The following is a 21,540-nucleotide window of genomic DNA, read 5'->3' as shown; positions in this document are numbered from 1 at the left end:
ACACGACAGTGTCATCAATTAAACGGAGCGTATTTTGAATAGATTTGCAGATTCGACCGACTTTTAGCAATAGTAATAAAAAAAAAATAAATAGTACATGACTTTGGGTGATTCTCTTTCTCAAAAAGTTAAGACAAGTGACCACTCACCAAGAGGCTCCCCTGAGTGCTCCCAAGATGTGTTGCTTGTTTGTACATGAGTGCTGTTAAAGTGTTGATGTGCTGTTCTGAGAGGCTCTGAGTCTGAGTTTGTGAGTAAATATGCTCTGCCATTTGGCTGTGGCCAGACTGGGCACCCCCCCCCCCCCCCCCCCCCCCCCCCCTCATTCTAGAAGCTGGGATTGAGGGGGGAAATGGATGATAGAGGGGGCAGTTCACTGAACAGGATGTTCTTTGATATCCTCCAGACATGCTGCATCTCTTCCAGTCTGGGAAAGCCGACCTGGATATTTAGGTGCAGAAAGTTTATGCAAAGCTTTTCCAGGCCTGCATGAGTGTGTGTGTGTGTGTGTGTGTGTGTGTGGATCCTTTCACCATGTCCTTCATCAAGTAACAACTTTCCAGAACCTAATTAGGGCCTATGAGGGCCACTATTGACTCTGGACACAACAGACAGTGCTTGCTAATGAGATCTCAGGAATAAAGATCACTGACACAAAAGGAGCTGCTTTTTTTTTCCAGAAATCTTTTCATTTTCTCCTTTTTTGTTTGTCTCTTTTCAGCCCCAAGGAGCTGCAGTCCAAAACAGTTTGTGTGCAAAGACGGGGTGACGTGCATTTCAAAGGGATGGCGCTGCGATCGCGAGAAGGACTGCCCAGATGGCTCCGACGAGGACCCCGATGTTTGTAAGTCTCTCAGTGGAAAAAAATAGTTTAAAACGTACAATAGGTTATTCCACAGTGATGGTGTCAGTGCTTGTTGTTCCGATCCTGCAGTTTTTTTTCTCACCTGTACAGGAATGAAGTATTCCCACCTCAATTTCTTTTGTTTTCCTTCTTTCATTTTTCTTGAACAGGATTTATTTGATTTAAGGTAAAACGGTTTAAAACATAAAATAATAATAAAAAAAATAAATCTTATTCCTTACTTACTAAAGGCTGAACTCTACACGGATTCCAATAGTCATTATTCACCTCAAAACAAACCAATTAACAGGTTGGGAAGCGAAACGGGTGAACAGGGTAACAATTCTGATGATCCCATTCATGTGATACCAGTACTCTGAGTTTTAAGGTTTAAATTAGCAGATTAAGCACTGATGCTGCCCTGTATGAATGGCCAGTAGACACGCTATCATTTGTAACACTGACACAGAATCAGCCGTGCTGTTTGTAGACCGATTTGGGTTTCTTCTGTCTCTTTGTCAGATTTGTTATAACTTTGGATGGTCCATAGTGTCTGTTTCAGAACTTTTACTGCACAGACTCAGTAGGAAATGTGTGGAATAAAGGTTCTTTCTACGTATCTTCATTGATGCGAATAAGGATTTGTCTGAGTCGTGTTAAGGCAGGGAGCTTTCAGACTAAATTGCCATGAAATGCAGCGTTATGCAAAACTTTGATTGTATCCATCACTAAACAATGTGAATTTATTCTTGGAAGATGTTGTCATGGCAATTTGTGACATATATACATAATCAAAAGGAGCAGTTTTAAAGCGCAAATTTCACCTGAGACCTGTAGGTGTAGACTTTGAAATAGATTTTTTTTCCGGTCTCAAGGGCGTGCTAATGCACTCCTAAAGGGTTTGATCCCTTTTGATTATTCAAAGAAAAACTGTCAGCCAACAGACTGAGACTTTTTGGATGAGGGTTATTGAATTCATTTAGTCAACTGCAGACAGAACAGAGCACACAAGCCATGTTTTGTCAGTAAGTTAGAGGAGTCATGCTGCCATTAAACAGTTCTGTCATGCCCAATTAGGAGATTGACCAAGTTTGTCTTGTCTTGGTAGATGTTATTTCCTGTTGCATTTAGAGCCACAGAGGATTCAGTCTTGACACAAAACCCAACAGAGAGTACAAGAAGAAAAGACGGCCGTCTCTTCAAAGTCTTCATTAGAGTCGAGATGCTTTGAGGTGGAATCCCTGCGGAGGGGATAAAAGCAGCAGTGTCTTCCTGGTCAGCATTTGAGACTAAAGTGCTTGTATTTTTCTGAGAGGACAGAGGCCTCTGGGTGGGTGGGTGGGTGTTAGAGAGTGTGTGTGTTTTTGAGGGGTTGACCAGAGCAGCATGGAGGCTACGATAGAGATCTGTAACTGCAGTCTAGACACATGAGAAGGTCTGGAAGTCATTAGAGACTTGCCTGGCGCAATGGAGAAACCTGCTGTTTTCCACTACCTGCTCCACTCACCCCGTTTCATCTGAGCCAACCCCCTCCTGCGTCCCTACAGCGTCTTTTCCACTGCCGCGGTGCCAGGGCCTTATCTAAATGAGGCTCCACACTTTGGTGGCTCCGTAAAATTGTTGGTCCCACAGTCAGTGGCTTCTTTAAGGGGCTACAGCAAGGAATGCTCTGCCATTCTGACAAAAATATGTCCGGACTAATGGTTATTAGTAATGGACATATAAGCTGGTTGTCAAACACTGTTACTTTAATGGTATTGTTATTGGCACTTTTTGACCTTTTAATAAAGAATCAAAAAGACTTTTTCTTTGACACTCCGTTTGCTGTGGATTGCTAATAGTTTAAAGACTAGAAAAAGGTTTTGAGTCGCACTCACACATCACACACACGGCAAATATCGCAAGAACAGCCACTGCAACTAAAAAATGCAAAAACAAGAGTATCGGGATCAGAGCGGTTTTATTTGGAATGTTCTGGAGGGACTTGGCTTTCATAGCGTCACTGTGGAAAACCCAAGAAGTGAATCGGAGAAACAAACCTGCTGTCAGCCCCTTTCTCAGCTTTGTTGTGATTTAGCTGTTTTTTTGCCGAAGGTTACGGTCCCCTACAAAAGGGGTTGGAAAAGTTACCGTAGTGTTCTGTTGAAATGAAAAGATAAATCTAGGTATATGCTATTGTTTTCAGGTTGTTAACAAATCTCATGAGAAGATAAAGAAAACCAAAACAACAACGACCTGATGCAAGTATGAGCAAATATTGTCAAAGCTGCAGCTCGTTCCTCTGTGACGGAGGAGCCTCTCTGTTGCACTGGGTCAGTCAATTGTTCCTTCCGTTTCTTTCTTTCTGTTTCTTTTCTGTTCTCTTGCTTTTCACCCGAACACGTCCCGCTGACCAAATTTGCAATTCAAACCCGCTGGCTCATGTTTGAGCTTTTAGTGCATTTCCAGCTTGTTTCTTGGTGCAGGGCAGAAGCAGCTGCTGAGAAATAACGACAGACGTAAAAGCTTAAATGCGCTCGTCATTAAAAACGCATTTTGTGGACACGTGCCCCAACTGTACACCAACAATGTACGCAGAATCGCAGTTAATTGTTGTGATGAATGCGCTCTTTGTCCGCAGCCTTTTTCAGAGGCCTTCGGTTGACAGATGCGTGAGTGTTGTTTATTTATTCACTCATGTGGATGGGCCCTCACAGTGGCCTTTGTTGGGGTGCTGGTCATTGCCAGTGAAGTCAGCCACTGTCCAGTGCAGCTGCTTCGCCCTGCTGTGTAACCCCCACAATGCTGTTCTTTGTACACCGGGATGCTGGATCAGACTGACCATACGCAAAAAGTAAAATAAAACAAAATGATTGTCTGAGTATACAGTATGACCTTTTTTTTTCCATTTGTAAGCCGTGTAATGATGATAAACGTCTAAATGCTCTCTCAGTCATCTCTTCTGTGCCACCGGAAGGGTTTGGTGGCGTATTTCTGTAGGGCCATAGAATATAAGTCTTGATGAGCACTGTTGTGACCTCTAAAACCTGATTTCCAGTTCACAAGCCACCAGTTGGCTTTTCTTGAGAGTCTGGGCAGTGGGGAGGGCAAAAGCTGGTCCCTGAAGCAGGACGAGGGAGTCTGGCCTGTGTTCGGCTGAGAAAAGCGTGTTGGATTTAAAGACCACTTTGTAATCTCAGCAGGGCTCGCCACAGAGAGAGGTGGCTCAGGCCAGAAGCAGCCCTATGGGTAGGCAGGAACCGTTCAAGGACAGCAAAAGAACAACATGGCAGTAACTGTGATAATGCTGAGAGAATCGGCATCTCCAAAGTAGAGACGAGCAGATGCTGAACACCTGGCTTTGAATCGTAGCTCGTCTCTCACTCTGTTGGCTGAACCACCTGCATCTGATTACTTGCAGTAATAAACGACCGCTTCCTGTGAGCGAGATGCATTATTGAACATCCAGCTCGTCTCCGGCGCCGCTCTCCTCTGATTTCTCAGCTCCTGCGATAACGATTGCTCTCATCCTCTTGTCCGACTCACTGTGGGCCTCTCTAAAGCGGTTTGTCTTCGTGATAATTAGTCCTCTGTCATTTGAATGAATTTTCTAATGTTCTATGTAACAAATGTACAGTGTGGAGCGGGACTCAGTGGTTAATACGTGAGGTGTGTCTATAGCCGAACAAGTCTGAGCCTTTTAAAACAATACCTTTTAGATATGCCGGCATTCTGGAGCTGCAGTGCCTTTCCCTCTGTCTGCTCTTCATAAGCAGTTAAAGTTAATTCCACTGTGCAAAAATAAGAGATGAGTGCATCAAGTAATGACTGTGTTCAATCTCAGGACTACAGTTGTGATGTAAGAACCTTATCCTGTAAGAAAGGCTTATTTTTGTTTGTTCAGCACTGAGTTTATAAGAAAAAGAGGCAGGGAGAGCATGTCTGTTTTGCTTTATGTGTGTGTGTGTGTGTGGGGGGGTGTGTTTGTGTGTGTTTTGGAGGGGTGGGTGGGTAAGTATAATACAATTTTTCCCAAAACTCCCAGCTGGTTTCTTTTGTATGCGTTTACCCTTTACGTTTCCTCTTTCTTAACCACCATCGCAGGGATATCTGGTGCTGTTTTGCTGTGTGAATCTTGCCAGGTACTCTTTAGATAAAGCTGTTTGCTCAGTGGCCGCTCCGGCCCCAATGAGCACGGGTGCTGTTGTGTATTTTGAGAAGACTCAGTTTGTTGTATTTGCGAGAGAGGCTGGATTTAGCCTTCCTGCTTTGCTTGTCAACCTGCCAGGTCCCCCTGGGAGCCCCCCACGAAGGAATGAAAATGTGTTGTTGTTATCTTGAAAGGGAAGGATTGAGCACAGAGCCAAAGATCCAACCACCAATTCCAAAGTGCAGTGAGGGCACACAGTCTGCCACCAGGGTTAAAGCCAGCGATTGTTGGAATAAACAACATTTACTCTGTAGAATTGCGTAAAACGTTGTCATGGTATTGGCTCTCGGGATAACTGTATCATTTGTGAGGCGCCCACAGGTTAGGTTTGAGTGGCAGGTCGACATGTTGTTTTTCACCTGCAGGGGGTTTATAGAATAGCTGTCAGAAATGAACAGCGGTGAGGAGCAGGCATTGTTCTCCTCAGCTCTCTGCTGCCTGTGAAGCCCCTCTGTCCTCCCTTAGACTCGGCGAGGCAGCGATGTTGTTGCGTCTTGTTTTTGGTGCTGTCTCCTAGTTGTTTGGTGTTTTTTTTATGGCAGGGAAGGCGAGAGGGGGAGGTCAAGGGGTGCCTCAGGACTTCTGGGTCAGGATTTGGATGCTTCGTCCAAGATTGTGTCATGTGGGCCAAGAGCATCACGCAAATGGCCTGGCAGTCTGTGAGGGTATAAAGTTGCATTAGAATGCATTACTGAGCCTAAGCAACATTATTCGTGAAGTTTATTATTTCATCTACATGTTAACTCATTTATACGTTGGTATCATCTTTCAACAGTTGCAGGATTTGTTTTTAGTCCTGATTAATTTCAGTAGAGTGGGATTTTCTGCTTATATCCAGTTAACTCGGAAACACTGACAGTCATTTTAGTTGAGCAGTTTCCAAAAACACAATGAAGTTACCTTTTATATAACAATTCCAGCTTAAAGTGCAGCTTTGACATGAGTGTTTCCACATGGGGAGGGTGGCTTTTGGGGGTAGCATCTGTTTAATATGCACACACTGAATGGGAGTGTATATTTATCTATGCTATAGTTTCATATAGTGAAGCCTCTGTAGTATATTAAGATCAAATTATAGGCAGTGGGCAGCCTCATTGTTCTGCGCAGTTGGCCTCATTCTGGCTCACATAAAAACCCCTTTATGTTTTGCTCTGGCAGCATCTTATGAGTTTGTGTGTTTATTATTGGTTGAATAAGTATTGTGTTGACCAGCATTAGGATGGAAGGCATGAACTAGTGAATGGAAAATCCCCACGGCTGAACAAGCTCTCGGGCAGCCCGATCCGGAGCTCGACTCCATCTTAGTCTGCTGGGCCCGTTTCTACTACCTGAGAGGAAATGGAGATGAGGAGAAAACTTCAAAAATCTTAAGGGTAAGAAGATTGGGAGAGGATCCAGATAGTCTTTGCCCTTGTCCCCATAGATAAAAGGACCACCAACAGAAGGATAGAATGTGAATCATGCGCTGTGGCCTTCACAGTCACCAGAAATCAACCCAACTGAACCCCAATCTTAGCTTTTTTGGCAGAAGCGTTTGGCAATCCTTTCCGCAATCATACCAAAAAACACAGCTGAGGTTTAAAATCTTTTAAAAGAATGGCATTTAATGCCTCCAGTTAAGAGTTTTACAAGCTTAATGAATGCTAATGAATGCAAATGCTAAGCCACATTGGAGCTTTTCTGGCAGCACGTGTGAACAACACTTCACTAAAACACCTGAAGCTGTTTTCCTCTTTAATTTGTCATACGTCTGTATCTTAATATATTAATCCCAAAACGGCTCATAATTAGAAAGTGCCTGTTGCATTTTCGTCACTTTGCAGGCTGGTGGCCCTCGCTGTTCCCCCACGTGGCTGTTCCACAGATCAGATCAGGCTTTGTACACGGCGATGCTTACAACACCGTGGCTCAGCCTGCTTTGTAGGGGGTAACAGCCGATTTGTGTGATCCAAACAATGGCCTTAGTTCTTTATTCCCCCATCACACCACCTCCACCCCTTCTGCCCTCATTTCCCCCGGACTGGAAAAGGGCATGTGATCTACCTCTGTGTGTTGCGGCTTAAAGACTATTCGTACAAGGTTTATGAAATCCCTCAATCTTGTTTTGATAGCTGCTTGCAGAGTGGCTTTGTTTGGCTCTAATCATGACTTATAATGTTTCTGCTGGTAGAAATAAAAGATGTGAAATGATGTGCCTATCTCAATCTTGTTATTGCAGTGCATTTTTTAGATTTGAAGTTGGGCTGAAATTTTGCACGGTCAGACACACACAGAAGGGCGGTAATCTGTCCCAGTGTCTTCTGACGTCTCTGTGATGTTTTCAGCATAGAAACGAAGCCTTGGAACAATCTCTGGTTTTCCAGAGTCAAATCTCCAGCTCCAGTTTTCAAACAGTGGCACCATCACAAGGATGCCTTATGTGGGTCAGCGATAGAGGCATGGAGATAATTTCCCTTCTCCCTGGATGCCTTAAATGAGCTACAGAGCAGCCGAAGCAATACTTTAATGAGCTGCTTTTAGAAAGCGAGTGAATAGCAACTTTTCAGAGAATAAAAGTTGGAGGAGAGGAATGTCGAATGAAATACCCTGTTTAATTTGAATTAGCAATGCCTTTTTTCCATTGCCTCTCCTGTCCCTTTTGCCAGCTAACACAAGAATGAAGCCTTGTGGGGCTCTGTCCACCTCCCGTGGATGAGGAGTTCCACATGGTCTTCTGTGGCTCCTCTCTACTTTTTTTTTTTTGTCATTTCCAGGTTTTTCTTTTTTCCTACATATTGTGTTCATTTTCCACACACTGACCTCCCATTTATACACCGACTGTAAATGGATCCACAGATGTTGGGAGGACAAATCTTGGGAGGATATAAAGAAGGAAAAAGAGTAGTGAAGAGGAAAAAGGACAGCCAACAGTTTCCACAGAGGAAGAGAAAGATAAGCCGAGAAGACATGGAATTCATTAGAAAAAAAAGTTCAAACTAAGTGGAAAACTTTGTGCATCGCATTGCGTCTGTATCTGCTTCTTAGCTGATGGAAATAATTCAACAAATAAACAAATTAACGATTTTCCATTGCTGTCAAGGCCAGAGTTGAAAAGTTACAGTGAAAAGTTGAAAAATAGTTTAAGATTTTATCTATCAGGACATTAAAAAAAAATCATCTGCTTCTTGACAGCTATGTGAATGGTGTGACCAGTTTGCTTATCAGGTCCATTCAGGTGTGTGTGTGTGTGTGTGTGTGTGTGTGTGTGTGTGTGAGAGAGAGAATACAATGCCAGAGAGGAAAGGCATCAGCAATGATGTCACAGAAGCAACTGTTGGTGCCCATCAATCTGAGAGGGTATATAAAGCCATTTCCAAACTATTTGGAGTCCATCATTCTACAGTGAGAAAGATCATTCACAAGTGGAAAATATCCAAACACAGTCTGCTATCTTCCCAGGAGTTGGAGCACGCTCACCCCAACGTCAAACCCAAACCCAAGAGCTACATCTCAGACTCTACGGGCCTTAGTTAGCATGTTAAGTGTTAAAGTTAATGATGTACAATTGCAGAGACCTGAACGAGACTTTGGGGACAATCTCCTTTAGACAGAACAACAAAGTGCAGATGTTTGACCCTAATGCACAAAGCCACTTAAATCAAAAACTAAACACAGCATATCCTCATCTCAAGCACCTCATACCATTTGTGAAACATGGTGGTGGGCATGTTTGCAGCCCCAGGACCAGGACACCCTGTAGTCAATACACCCCTCCGTGTACCAAAGTCGTTTCGGGTCAGATGTGTTGCCCTCTGTCTGACAGCTAAAGTTTGTCTGATATCGTGTCTTACAACAGAGTAATAGCCCAAAGCTCGCCCGCACATGAAAAAAGAAAAGAATCAAGCCTCTGCAGTTAATGTCGAGCTGGACATAAACAGATCCCGCAAACCTCAACGACCGGAAGCAATGGTCAACAGAAGAGTGAGCCAAAATTCCTCCACAATGATGTGAGAGACTGATAATGTCACGCTGCTTCTTCATTTCGGCTTGGTTCTTGTTAAATGAATAATAGATATGTGTAATATGTCATCTCTTGTTCTTCATCTGAAGTTGTATGTATCTAGTTTGAAGCCCTGGCAAAGGTCAGATGATTCTTTATTATGTCCTGATAAGTAAAACATGACTTTTCCTGGTTGGCAGGCTACTTGGTCAACAATGAATATTGAACTGGCTGTTTAAAAAAAAAAAAAGAAAAGAAAAAAAAAACACAATCATTTATCAAACCTAAAATTCCAAAATGCAGACAAAGTGGGAGCTTCAGGAGTACTGATGAGTCAACAGTTTAACTCTCAAGAGATTGAGATTAACTACGCTTCAGTTCAAATATTTATGCCAAGCTAAATCCTTCCTGGCTTTAGCTCCAGAGTTGGCTCACAGACAGGAGACAGGGATTGCTTTCCTCGTCAAACTCTTGGGGGAAAAAAGTAGTTCCCGTTATGTCAAAGAAAATTCCCACTGTTGTACAACACATCAAATGCAAACATACAATTAAAATCAACGTGCGTGGGAGACATAAAGGCACCTCTGGATTTGGCTCTGAGCTGTGATTAACGGAACGGTGACTCTGTTGATTTGATGGCGAATGCTGCAGAATATCTGCTGAGTTTAATGCGGTGAATTGTTGCCTTAGAGTGTGGTGACAGCAGTTGCCGAACAAAGCCGTGGGCGTGTGCGTGGACCGGTTGAACGAAGGGTGTGCTGAGTCATTGGGTTGAGGATGAAAGTCTAGTCAGAGTCACAAGGCAGGAAACTTCATCCAAGAAAAAGAGTTGAGTAATAGGGTCACTGAGGAGAAAATCCCACTGTGCTTTGCACAGCATTTTAGCTGTATACTCGCCTCTATGCCCGGTTAAAGTTGCATAGATTTAGTGTGTTCCAAATGAAAACCGTTTTGGCCGAACTCATGCTCACCCAAGGGGAACATGTTTTCTTTCCCAGAACTCCTCCCTGAGTCCTCTCTTAGCAGATGCTTCTATACCAGGGCGACGTGCCAGTATGCTGGTGTGCTTATTGTTGGTGTTGTGCCTTCTGGGATGAATGTTTGCGCGCTGCAGATGCAGAGAAGGTAGTCATTTGGCTAGTCTAAGCAAGGATAATGGTGTGTTTATAGTTCCTGCTTGTTTTCACCATCGGCCCTCTTTAGCTGCCACAATGACTCTTTGGATGTCTGCCTCGTGGTTCTGCCTGTTCAGTTGGCGAGCAGGAGAGACGATGAGGCTGAGAAGGGTGGAAGGCACAGCAACTGGCAAACAGAGTGGCGAGCAGGAGAAAAAGCAGGGAGCAGAGCTAATAAGCATGCCTTTTTATTGAAGGATATGCAAAGGTGCCAGGTCGGTAAAACATGACGGCAGTTGTACTGTAGCATAAGAACAGAATCTGACAGAAGAAGAGTTTCTTTTGTAAAATGTTTTTTTTTTTTTCTTGCTTTTACTGACAGCATGCAGCTCAGATTAAGGCTGTCGGAACAAAAACTGACTTTGCAACACATCCTCTTTCTTTGATGGGTATTGCAGGATCAAATTGGTCCCAGAACATTTACGAACTCACCTGAACGGGTCAACTGGGTAAAAAGCAAACCCTCTAATGAGAGTCATTTTGTTTACATCAAGATAAACACATCGAAAATGTCACTTAAACTTGAACCGATCATTTCAACACACCAAACTCTTAGGAAAAAGCCCCTGTGCCTCTGACTGAGGGTCCCTCTGTATTTCTATCATCCTTAGATGTGAGGTAATCTCGCCTTTCAACGCCCGGGCAAAACTGTTACTCTCTCTCACCATTCAAGGTAGGCAGGAGGTGGCAGAGATACACAAACTCTGGGAAATGAGAAACTGAGAGCAGGGAGATTAGCGCATGGAGAGGGAATTGGTTCAACTGCTCAATTCGTCTTATCGCTGAGAGGAGGCACAGGTGGTCCAGGCAGGGCTGTATGGAGTCCCTTGGTTCCTTTCTCTCGGCCTGACAGATTATCTAATGGAAGGATCTGATGTCGCTTGTGTGAATGAAAACATTCAAGTCATTTTTAAATGGTTTTTGCGATGAAATATTCCCTTTTGGTGTTTCTCCCCCGGCTCCTGCTCACTCATTTCATTGCACTCGCAGAGGCCGCACGCCACTCATCAGCTACTGTGTTTCGTAAATGAAATCTAAAAAACAGAAATCCGTGCCTGTCCGTGATGATGCAAAATTTCGAAAATTATATCGGGCTTCTCTCCTAGATTAGTTCTGAAAAATGTGAAGTGATCCCAGCTCAGACTACGCTGACATTAATTACTACAAAGTACAGCATTCCCGGTTCATATCTCCATACACATGACCTCATTACTGACATATGATGGTCTCCAACATAAAGCAAAACAGTCTCTTCTCATCCCTCCTCCTTCTTTTCATTCAACCATAGCCAGAGTGTTTACTATATGCCACTGCAGGTTTGTCTGTCTTGTGTCTGGTTGAAACCCAGTGGTTTAAACAGTGGTGCTATCCACAACTAACAAAGGGCGGATAGTGTGTAAATATGTGCTGCGTGGAGGAGATGGCACAAAAAAAAACCCAAAATACCCAGGTTTGTCTGAAAGTCCATCATCTGCTGGTTGACCTAAAGGGTGAAGGGTGTTGAATGAAGGTAGATTTTAAAGTTCGTCTGCGTCACTGAACAATTTGTGGGCATGACAAACTGGATGAAAGGCACAAAAGAAGACTCTACACATATAAACATTATTATTCTTGCGGGAACCAGGGACACATGGTGTTTTTAGCCTGCATCAGTCTTCATGGCTCCAGAAATAAATGATTGCAACGAGGTACATGCAGAGGTGCATCTTGCAGGTAACTTAAAGCTGAGTAATTGTGTTATCCTCTCTGGGATGATGTCACGCTTAGGCTTAGTTTAAGGTTTGGTTCTTTTCTTGTTCCTTGTTCTGGGTTGTCTTAATAACCTCTCTGTAACTTAGATTATTCAAATGTACCAGCCACAATGGATATTACTCGTTTGCATAAAATGTGAATAAGAATTATACATTGCCTTATACATTATGATTTGTTTGATTATCCTGGTTCGGTAGTCTTTGATTTGGTTGAAACAGAACATGTAAATTAGCATGTTGATGTTTAAGTTGATAACAAGTTGGGGGGGAAACTAAAACGGAACTAAAATGCAAGCAAATTCTTTTCATGTGACCTGGTTCTTTAGGAAAAAGAAGACCAGTTTTCTTGTGATTTTGTGCTTTCACACACCTGACAAGTTGATGTTTTACTAATTAATTATCACACCTAAAAGCAAGGCAAGATCTTCAGCGGAAATGCCACAGTGAATGCAACCAAATACCTCACCTTGTCCTTAATTACCTTGTCAGTCAACAGCTGTATTTGTCTTTCCTCAGGTCCACACAGCACCGTGTCACGCTGCCCACCCAATGAGTACCAGTGTGGAGGAACGGAGCTGTGCATCCACATGAGCAAACTGTGCAACGGGGTCTCAGACTGCACCGACGGCTGGGATGAGGGCCCACACTGCAGAGGTATCCCCATGTACATCTTCACCATATCAATAATTCTTCAAATCTGCACTTTAATTGTAAAAGACTTTGCAGGGTAACAACACTGTTTTTAGTGCTTGTTCTTCTTATTTTAGTTTAGTTTTGTTGCCTGCTTATTGTACAGTTCTCGCCCCTGAATGATGGACATTATAAAGCATCAGTGAAGTCGTAGTAACATGCTGATCAACCGTATCAGTATTATTATAGATATATAGTGTATATATATACATATATCTATCTATATATATATATATATATATATATATACATATATAAAATATGTATACTGCAGGGTTTTTAGGCAGCTGTGTTTGCTCCATTTTATTTCCCAACCAACGACGCCGTATGTGGATCATAATCCATTTAAGTTCCGGTGCATTCAAAACCACACGGAGCCGTTTAGTCATCTAGTTTGAATTGCGGAAGCAGTTATAAGTTTCCGATGAGTCGAACAAATGCAGTATCCTTTTAGAAAAGATATGCTGACGTGGGAAGAAAGAGAATGCAGTTGTGAAAAAGACTTTTTTCTCAAAATCGTTTTACTTGTGGAGGGAAAGGGTAAAGATGTAAAACGAAGTCAGCACGATGGCTGCCTCTGTGAGGAATCGTGTTGAGAGGCTGGGCCAAACCAGTACAAAGGACATCTATATGTGAGAGACCCCTGGATCACTAAAATACTGTCATCTGTGAAAGAAAGTACACCTTCTTTCAGTCCTAAGGCTCTGCATATCAGGACATTCAAAATCTGATCTGAACCAGGTTTTTAAATGAGGTAAATACAGCCTTAGATTAACAACAGCACATGCATATTACACTTTGTCATTATTCATCTAACATAAGATCAGCCAAAGGGAAGTACACTCCACAATTCAGTAGCGGTAACCAGAAGCACTAACTTTCTGTACTGCGTTATCATCTCTTAGATTGTTATGGTGGAATTCTGGGCCACTTTTCTTCACGATGTTGCTGGAGTTCATTGAGGTTTGCAGGCCTTTGTTCATGCACGGATCTCTTAATGTCCGAGTCAGATTGAGGTGTGGACTTTGACTGGCTCATTGCTGCACCGTGATTCTTTCCTTTTTTTCAGCCATTCTGCCGTAGATGCACAGTTGAGCTTGGAATCGTCCTGTTGCATGACCCAGTTTCAGCTTAAGTTCAGCCGTTGGACAGATGGCCTCACAAGGTTCACGGTCGACCCGATAGGCTTTTTCACATGGGACCCATGCGAGGCAGAACAAGGCAAAAAACATGTATGTAGGTAAAGAAGAGCAGGGATGGCAGAACATGCCACTAAGCAGGATCAACAGATATGTGAAAGGTGTACGTGTTGCATGGTGGGACTGGAGAGTCATATTGTAAGGATTGCTCTCCCATTGTGTTTGCCCGCTGCCGTTGTTGCTCAGTAAGTTTTCGTTTTGTTTGACAAGAATGGCCAATTCTGGTGGAGAAGAGTCGGAGGACAAAAATGGAGAGAGAGGATGGGACTTTTGCTGCTGAGTTTTTTTTTTTTGACAGGCTGGTGTTGTGTCAACATTTGATGCCCCGCAAAATCCATCCCACTTTTGTGGCCGATTTTATTTTATTTTTTGATTACAGGATGTACTTCGAAATACGTCCAGCGGTGTGTTGTAGCATTTGGCTGTGAAGAATGGGGAAATGGACTTTCAGCCTACAATCTGAGTACAGAAACTACTCTGAAGTTAGGATTTAAAGTGTGTACAAATGCAGAAACACAGTCGACAGTTTAAACCAACCGATGTGTGATGTTTACTTCACAATCTCTGTAGAAGCAGTAAGGGTGTACTTAGTTTTCACACTCTGCCTCTGCGGTTTGGCTTGGTTTTTGATGGTTAAATGGTGAAACAGTGTAATATGGCAAGCGTTGCTGTTCAGCTGAGGTTACACTTGCCTAATTTGAAGACCTGATAAGGTTTTAAAATATGTCCTGATACGTAAAGCTTTTAGATTTGATAGAGTGTACTTATTTGTGTCATGACCCTGGAGTGTGCATCACTTTCGAATAATCTTGACTGATAGAAATGGTAGGTTTTTATTTTGATACTTTTGTATTACGCTTCACTTTTCTCACCCCTAGCCGGCAACCTTGATTATTCATGTCAACTTTCTAATATTTAATTTCCAAGATTTAGAATCAAACACCCAACGTCTCTGTTATAACCACTTTTTCCCTCCGCGCATGTCAGTCTGAAATGCTTTTACTCAACTAGGGTGGTCATCTCCCCTTTCTAAAGCGAATTTCTCATTCCCCCCACTGCATCTTTGGTTAAAAAAAACAGCTTCAATGAAATATTTACTGAAGAAACACGGACGTGTGCATGAAACTTTCATGCTCTTTCGGGCTGGATTGACCCCTGTACAGCATTGGGTGTGTTTCCATTTGTGTCCCACCTCATAGGAACATAGCTCGGCACATTTGAGGATGCGTCAGCTCTTAGAGGAAAAACAAGCGGAGCCCACAAGGCTGACCAATTTTTTTTTTTTGGGGCTATGACTTGCAAGTTCTTTAATTGTGTGTGTGTGTGTGCGTGTGTGTGTATGTGGACTGAAACATGCATATCTTCTAGTGACATCTTTTGTTTTCCAGGTGCTAAGTTATCAAGGCATCGGACATCTGGCCGATATAAACATTTCGCATTCTGAGCTAAAATAGATCACCTTATGTTCGTCGCTCCAAAATAAATGCTCTGTGCTATGTGTCACGGTAGGTTGTTTACATTGTCGGCTTTCTAAACTTCCATCGTTCAATGCTGAGACTTGTTTTGGAAAATTCCGGGCATGTCTTTAATTTGTGCTGTGGTTGTCCCAGCAGGCCTCTGGAGTGCGGCGGGAAGACTTGTGTACTCAGTAAATTGTATAGAGAATGGCAGGGGAGTGGTTATACAGTGTAGCTAAACTGAAATTGTGGAGTGTAAAAGGAGTCTTCGATAACAGCGCTATCAGAAAGAAAATCTGCTGATGAGTGTGGTTTAGCTCTGCTCATGCTCAGCACTTATTGCTCTTTTGGAACTTTCAGGTTCAATATTAACTTTTTTTTTTTTTTTTATTATTGATTTGGGGGAAGTTAGTTTGGCAAAAGTATACGATGCACAGAACACCACCAGAAGTGTGGAATTTATATCCTGGAAGTGCAGGGCCTTGAAGAGGAAACTTTTTGATCCTGCTCCTCTTTCCAGTGGTGCTTTGTCAGTGTGAACAGTCTGCCAGTGTTTCCAGGCAAGATGAATCACTTGTGACTGATAGATCGCGAGCTGGTTTGACATTACTGTGTCTGTTTGACTATGACTCACAATCTCTTGATTTGCAGTCCACAGGATGTGCTGTGCACTGTTGAAACTCTCCATTATGGAGTTGGTCAGCTGACTGGAAGGTGCGGCTATCGTCCACCCTTCTTTGACAATGTGTGTGGGGTTAGTAATGGAGTATCGATTTGTTGGTGTATTTTTTTTTTTTTGTTGGTCTCTTGCCCTCTAATCACAGGCTTTTGATTTATTATGTATTTTGTTTAGAAGTAGAAACACACTTTGATATCACCTAAAGGCTTGAAAGGTTGCAGCGTATTTGCAATTTTAATTATAAAGTAAGGGAAGAGCTGAATATGTCCAGGAGCTCTTAGTCTTAAACCTCACCTTACTTTAACTGTTTTTTTTCTTTGGATTTAATTAAATTTTTGACACTTCTCTTATCACTTACGCAGTGAACCAGACAAGTATGAGAACTCCTGATTAATTTGCTCTTGCAAATTGAGTGAAAAACACAGACCTGGCTTGCAGAAGCCGACTGTGTTCCTGCATGCTCCCAGCGTGTTGTGGGTTCTGTTCAGTTTCATTTTAAGGTATTTTGCTTTGGGCCAGTTGACTCAAACAGAGATCTCCGCACAAATGTCCATTTACCTGGAAATGGCAGGCGAAAGCGGAGTCTTTGTAAATACATTTTAAACAAAGTACTCTGATTATGTTTTATTTGACATATACCTGCCATTTACCTTCACTTTAAAGAAATACGTCATTTGCTTGTTGGTAAGCATTCAAAAGCTGAGGAACCATTTATTTGACATTATTATGAAAAAAATAGTCAACGGCAAAAAATGCAAAATGGCACAGTATCACGGAGGTTTTCATTTCTGAACTTATCAGTCTGCGAAACTGTTTTTTTTTTTTTTTTAATCTTTTTTTAGGGACACATCCAGACACATTTTATCCAGAGACAGTTCAGATCACATCTCTTGTCACATCTCAGTTACATCGTCTAGCTGATGGAACACTGAGTCGAATCTGATTATGAGGCTTCTGCGCTGGCCGCGGCCGCAGCCATTGTTATCTTTTTGCTCCGTTCTCATAAGGGCAAAATCTCGTGACAGCCTCGACAGAATCTGGCACTAACGTTCACTTTGGAGTCAAGGATGAACTGATTAGATTTTAGAGATCGAATGTCAAAGTCAGCGTGACCTCACACAGCACATTTTTTGGCCACAACTCAAAAGGAAGTGATGACATTTTGTATCCAAAAAGTTCAAAGTTTCGACTTTACTTTGACATTATGATATTCTTCTCTGGCACATCATGCAACGCCGTGAGCTCAGGAACAGAAGAGGAAAAAATTGCAACCTGCGTGACACATTTGATCAGATACTACAGTTGTGAGACAGATCTTGAGTCTTCACTTCATATATTATATCGCGTTGTCTGGTCAAACATTTGGTGTAAACTCCAGTTTTACTGGTTGGTGGAGGCAGGGCAGTAGATCTGTTTTTCGCTGTTGAGCTTGAAATAGAAAGTGTTCATCAGCAGCTTTAGCAGCACATGTGATTGATACCTGGCTGCTGTAAGCTCTCTGTTATGACTGCAGTGCGATCTGGGGGTTAATAGCGACATTTTGAACTAGTGCTACCCTGCCCTCATTAGAACCAGTCATGAGGTTTTTCCAGGCAGTCACATTGTTAGTAACAAGAAGCAAACATTAAAAACCTGCCTTTGTTGCTTGCATTCACCCAAATATCACTGCCTTCTCTCCCCCTACCCTCTTTTGTTTCCCTCCAGTGTACATATCCAACTGCTCGCTCACAGGCTGTCAGGAAAACTGTTCGGTTACCCCAGCAGGGCCTGCTTGTTACTGTAAGGCTGGTTATGAGATTGGCCCAGATGGGAAGACGTGCAAAGGTGAGTTTCTGGAAGCCACCGGCCACCCACAGTTCCTCTGTGCTCCCCGAGGTGCGATATGTGCTGCAAGTACACAATCATCATGTAACAATGGGAGCAAAAAGCTTTCATTGCTGCACGAAGTGATAAACAGCCAGCAATGTCCAAATAAGAGTACCTCTGGATGTTTACAAATGTGTTTTTTGTGTGTATGTGTGCTCAAAGCTGCTTCGGTGTTTACTCAGGTTTTTGAAACGCTCAACAAGAGCACAGCGTGTACTTGAGGGGGGGATGAGATGTGCGGAGCATTTCCTGCAAAAGCCTGTTTTAAGAATTACTAATAGATGAGAGACTTGTAAAGTGGTTATTCTAGCAACAAACCGGCAAGATATCACGCCTTTATTATGCAGTATATTTAGCTTTAGATGCAAGTATGCGGTGCAGCAGGGATTTGATATTTTTTCAGAAAAAGTACGCCATAGTCTTCATGTGTGTTTTTTTTTACGGTCTTATTTTATTCTTTATGTTTGACCTTCTTTTTCTAAGCTGAAATGTGTGTTGTGACTGAGTGACCATCTGTGCTTTTAGACTTTGATGAGTGCAGCGTGTATGGCACCTGCAGTCAGACCTGCACTAACACTGAGGGCTCCTACACCTGTTCCTGTGTGGAGGGCTACTTGTCCCAGCCAGACAACCGCTCCTGCAAAGCCAAAAATGGTGAGCAGCGTCCGACAGAAGCATCACCGGATGAATGTTCCGTTCCGTTGGTCTTCTCGCGCTCACCGTTTCCGTCCATGTTGTCTTTCTAGTGCCAGTAGACCGTCTGCCTGTCCTGCTGATTGCCAATTCCCAGAACATCCAAGCCACCTCCCTGAGCGGCACCACAGTCCACAGTCTGTTGTCTACCAGTACCAAGCAAACCACAGCCATGGACTTCATATATGCCAAGGAAACCGTCTGCTGGATTCACGTGGGAGACTCCCCCTCATCCACACACCTCAAATGTGCCTTGATCCCTAACCTGAAGAGCTTCACAGAAGAAAGAGTCATCAACATCTCCTTCAGCCTGCACCGTAAGTACACCGGAGCAGTTTGCGACTTGAACCTGACACCTTTGCAGATCACAGTGAAAGGGTTCTGGCAGCATCAGATTTCTACCATCATGTACAGTGGCACTTTTTCATCGGCCGCAATTCCTATCAAATACATATGGGTGAATAAACACACAAAAAAAAGCTGCAGTGTGTGCAATGTTATCTGCTTCGTGTCTTTGAAACTCTTTGGCTACATCCCGATCAGTCGAGCCCTCTTTTATGATGAATTCTTCAGATTTGCTCCTAGGGGTTGCTTCTGTATTCCTTTCACATTCACAAAAATATAAAAAAAACACAGCTCAGCTCTGCCTTCCAGAATACATAAAAACATATTTTCTCTTGCTTCTCACACAAAAAGAGGAGGAAGATTTCTTCAGTCCTCTGTGCCGAAAAAGGGCTTCCAAAATTCTACAGATTCTGACTGAAATAGAAACACTTATTTATTGTGTGGATCGACCGTGTCAGGACAACGACTCAAGGAAAATGAAGGAAGACAAGTGTAGGCTAAGTGGTTAAATAAGTTTAACTTCTATGATCATATTAAAGCAGGTAAACAAAAAAGAAAAAGAAAAAAAACCCTCCTTAACTTAGCTGAACTGAGCTGAACTGAGCATCACCTCCTGTTGAATGGAGCTTATTGCAACACATTGGAAGCAGCTGTGCTTGTCCTAACCACATCTTTCTTTTCAGAAAACACTGAGTCTTTTGTCATGTAAAAATTCAACTTAAAGAAAGATAACTGAGAGGCTTGACTGAATGCAGACGTGTGCACTTACAGGTTCCTGACTGTAGACAGCCCCGCAGGTCAGAAACATCCACACCCATATTCCGCTTCCAGCCTTTGTCACTCCTTTGCTCCCAGCTTTGTATTCTTAGTCATGCCATGGCGAGCTTTTGGTCAGCTTGTCTGCTGTGAGTCAGAAGAAAAGGAGAAACAAGGCTTATTTAGGACTAAACCTAGAATCATATGGTTATTGTTTTTTTTTACTCAGTCATTGTGTTCATAAACTCTGTGCTATCGTCCTTCTCTCCACCGTCCCCTAGCTTTAAAACGAGAGAGCTGTCGAGATAATTTAAAACTAAAGCCTTTTGGGATTTAGACCACATCTTGACATTGTAACATTTTGAACAGGGATTTACCTTATTGAATGAATCAGGAACAGTAAGGCAGTGGGGTCGGTGGAAAGGCTGATCGAGGATAGTTCTTCTGAAAACGAGAAATGACACTGAAATGGCAGAGGAAGAAAGGGTGCGACGTTCCTTAAACTTGACATTAGATTTCCACACTTTGCTTAAAAAGAGCAGAGTTTGCTAAAATACAGGTTCACGGTTTTATTTTTGGGGGGCTACCGCAATAGCTTTACATACTTTAATGTTTAAAATAGCCGTGATATTTTTTTTTGTATTCAATACAATGCATTGCTGCAGACATTTCTTCACCGTACCTGAAGCTGTGTTTTAAGCCTTCAGAGCTCAGTTCCTGCATAGTCCTGCGTCTTGTTTCGTTTGCATGGTGCAAAGACCTGTTACGTAGATGTATATCCTATATACGACCTATTACTACTCTACTCAGACAATACAAACGGCATGCTCTTAAGCAAACAACTTTGATATGGTGAAACTAGCTGTTAGAGGTCCTGTAATCATAGGTGTAACATGGGGGTGTTGACAAGAAAGGGAAGAAAAGGCTGGATTGTAAACAAGATATTTGGTATAAGAAGCAATGTTTTCTGTGAAGAGAGAATCATTTCCCATCTTCCTATTGTTGACTTTGGGCTTAGTACGTTTGCAGACTGCACTGAAGGAAGTGGAAAAAGCCCACAGGCACGATAAAGCCCCATTAGAAATACTGTAATATTCTGCAGTTGAATAGCACACCTTTATTCCTCTCTGTAATTTCGCTCTCATACAAGAATTGTGAGCGAGCAGATCTGCACGAGGTGCAGTGGGCTGTCCGCATCTCTTTTCCATCTAAATGAAGAATGCATTAACCTGACGGAACGGACGTAGTCGGAGAAATGAAAAGGCCGAATGATGACGGCTCTGTCTTGCAGGTGCGTGCACAATGTGGTGTAGCCGTCATTTGGAAATGCACTGCTGTATGTTCATTTTAAACCAGATGACAAGCCGAATGAAAAACAGCGAAGATGAAGCACAATTCCTCTGTGTGTGGAGGTGTTTTCGGCCTTGCCAGTGCTACGGCTACCATTTGTTATGTTGTCCCCAAATTAGCCAGAAACAGTGATGCGAAGCTTTCATGTATTTTTTGTTCCTTAAAAGATCATCTTAAAGATGAAGAATTATCATTGCTGTCATGATCATGGAGATCAAACCAGATCAACAATGACTTACAGTTGACTGACAAATTCAAGAAATTCAAAAAAAAAAATTGGCAGGAAATTGCAGTTGCTTCATTTGGGCTCCCCCTCGCCTGTCCTCTGCACACACACACCCACACTCTGCAGCTCTCGTATGCAGACATACCAATAGGCACACGTTTGCACGCTGACACGCTGACAAAATGGAGAAGTGGCTGCACTGAGAAGCAAGGACAGGATGTGCATGAGAGATGCTGAAGGATTATATAGGACGCAAATGAAGGGTATCCAAGTTACCATTTTACCATCTCTATGTCCGCATGTGAATGAGTACAATACGAAAGGAAAGGCACAGAGAGGCT

The 21,540-nt window shown here is 42.8% G+C and overlaps 1 protein-coding gene across 3 annotated transcripts in view; it reads left to right on the top strand.

Moving 5' to 3' along the window:
* Window positions 1-21,540, top strand: part of LOC140303547 (low-density lipoprotein receptor-related protein 1-like) — an 89,752-nt gene that overhangs the window by 13,700 nt on the left and 54,512 nt on the right. For all 3 annotated transcript variants that reach the window (XM_072382333.1, XM_072382332.1, XM_072382334.1), the window contains exons 2-6: window positions 722-844; window positions 12,455-12,592; window positions 17,668-17,787; window positions 18,355-18,483; window positions 18,576-18,839. In XM_072382333.1, coding sequence (XP_072238434.1) covers window positions 722-844; window positions 12,455-12,592; window positions 17,668-17,787; window positions 18,355-18,483; window positions 18,576-18,839 — 774 coding nt within the window. The remainder of the gene's footprint in view (window positions 1-721; window positions 845-12,454; window positions 12,593-17,667; window positions 17,788-18,354; window positions 18,484-18,575; window positions 18,840-21,540) is intronic.

This window comes from Leuresthes tenuis, unplaced genomic scaffold (assembly GCF_036924035.1).
Source record: "Leuresthes tenuis unplaced genomic scaffold, fLeuTen1.0.hap1 SCAF_3, whole genome shotgun sequence".
NCBI classification, from domain to species: Eukaryota; Metazoa; Chordata; class Actinopteri; order Atheriniformes; family Atherinopsidae; genus Leuresthes; species Leuresthes tenuis.
The sequence above is the reverse complement of the archived record's forward strand: the minus strand, read 5'-3'. Positions and strand labels throughout refer to the sequence as shown.